This window comes from Penaeus monodon, chromosome 19, assembly GCF_015228065.2.
Source record: "Penaeus monodon isolate SGIC_2016 chromosome 19, NSTDA_Pmon_1, whole genome shotgun sequence".
In the NCBI taxonomy this organism is placed as follows: Eukaryota; Metazoa; Arthropoda; class Malacostraca; order Decapoda; family Penaeidae; genus Penaeus; species Penaeus monodon.
In genome coordinates this window covers 46,241,751-46,243,668 of record NC_051404.1, presented here as the reverse complement: position 1 = coordinate 46,243,668, position 1,918 = coordinate 46,241,751, and the positions used below count along the sequence as shown (strand labels likewise).

The following is a 1,918-nucleotide window of genomic DNA, read 5'->3' as shown; positions in this document are numbered from 1 at the left end:
CACACACTGCCTTTCTATAAAAAAAAATAAGACCATGACAAAATAACAGTATCAAGAACTGGTGATGTGAGTAATTGAAGAGAAATATAAGCATCGCTATTTCTTCCGATGCCATTCTATTCCGTCACAATCCCACTTAAGTGACAATCTGGTTTCCATTTGTTTAAAGAATCCTTGCACTTTTATCTCTTTCATTACTCATACTGTTCACCTGTTAGTAAATTATGCAAGACAATCAATACATTCAGTGCTAAGTACTGTGAAATGTATTAAAAATACATTTTAAATATTTCTTTGAGCTGTGGGATGAATATATATATTGCATCACAAAAATCTTTTGCATCATAAAGTCATCTTCTTGTACTACATTATATCTTACTACCTAGTAATAATACTGCTAACAAGTATCTATTTTTAGTATCACGGAACAAGTAATAAAAAGGAAGGAATGTCATAATCAGGTTTGTGCTAGTTTTAACAGTCAAAAATACATTTACTAGTGAAAGAAAAGTCTTCTCTTTGTGAATGAAAGTCATGAATACTTTCTCTACCTATTACAAATCACCCAAATTGAACATTATCATAAATATTATGATGAAGATCAAAATCCTTTACAGAATTCTAGATCATAAACCAAATGGATTTGAAAGAAAACTTTCAACATCATTAAACAATGACAGGAAAGAATCACCTTAGTTTAAAACTCTTACTAATATCAGCTAATATCCTACTTTGATTACCAACTTTACAAAGCTCATGAGATCTGGAGAAGTTTGCTTAAAATTCATCATGGAAGCTCTTTGCCGCATCCACCATCTTGCTCTTCATGAATATTTCTCTTTCAGCCAACACCTCGACAAGAGTAAGAACTCCATCTTGGTTACTGTCGGCTGCAGCTAGAAGATTCACGGCTTCCTTTTCCGCATGGTGCACATTACGGGGATCAATATAATGCTGTTGGAGAGAGCAGATAGTTAAATGCATGAGTAAAGGAATTAAAGTTCACTTCATTTTATTTCTTGAAAGAGCAAGAACAGAAAAAAACATGAAGAGGAAGCTATCAGTCTACAATAGTTAGCATGATCAGTATCCTAAATATATACCCATAACTTTTTTCTTTAGGAACAACTTACCAACAGTTCTTTTCTCTCAACTTTGCCATTTTTATCCAGATCTGCAACTTTAAATTCATTAATTCGATCCAGCCTGAATTGTTCCTCTGTCATGTAATCTGGCACTTCATTCATGGTTGGGTCGGAAAATTCCTCTTCCGTAAGTTTTCCATCTTCATCAACATCTAAAAAAAAGACAAGACCAATGAAATACCAAATATGTGTAAAAAAAAAAGTGAAAACAACAAGAAACTGTCAGATAAAATAAATAAATTCAGATATTCCACCGATATTCTTGCAAAACGTAATATCTCACCTAATCTCCCTATGGTTTCCTCTACGATGCTAAGTATTGTCGCGTGAGATGATTCTGGGTGTCTGAAGGCCAAAAACTCATCAATGGTCAGCTGTTCTGGGTTGTCTCTGGCAGCTTGAGACCATGATGCCTTGTCTCTCATGATAGCTTCTGTATTATGTGAGGGTAAAAGAGTAAATCAAAACACAAAGGCAAGTGAGAAAATAAAAATCTATACTGAAAATATGTTTGAAATCATGAATTTATTTGTGATAACATTATTTGTAAAGTGCAAGCACCTAGCACTTACATAAAACTTTTGACATGTTAACCCCTAAAAAGATTGCAAATGATCAGAGCTGCAAATGAACACAGAAAGAAAAATACACCTTTCTCTGTCTACTTTTTATGTTTGCCTTTATAAAAAACTTTTATTGTTTTATCCACTGTGCACACCTGAGAGTGATACCTGCCACATTTTTGTATAACATCCTTCAATTAAACTTGGTAA

At 33.4% G+C, this 1,918-nt stretch overlaps 1 protein-coding gene across 2 annotated transcripts in view; it reads right to left on the bottom strand.

Moving 5' to 3' along the window:
• Positions 1-11: 11 nt before the first annotated feature.
• LOC119585263 (45 kDa calcium-binding protein-like) overlaps positions 12-1,918 on the bottom strand; it is a 10,102-nt gene continuing 8,195 nt past the window's right edge. For both annotated transcript variants that reach the window (XM_037933935.1, XM_037933936.1), the window contains exons 6-8: positions 1,429-1,578; positions 1,134-1,297; positions 12-954 (exon numbers count right to left, since the gene is read on the bottom strand). In XM_037933935.1, coding sequence (XP_037789863.1) covers positions 778-954; positions 1,134-1,297; positions 1,429-1,578 — 491 coding nt within the window. In that variant the 3' untranslated portion in view covers positions 12-777. The remainder of the gene's footprint in view (positions 955-1,133; positions 1,298-1,428; positions 1,579-1,918) is intronic.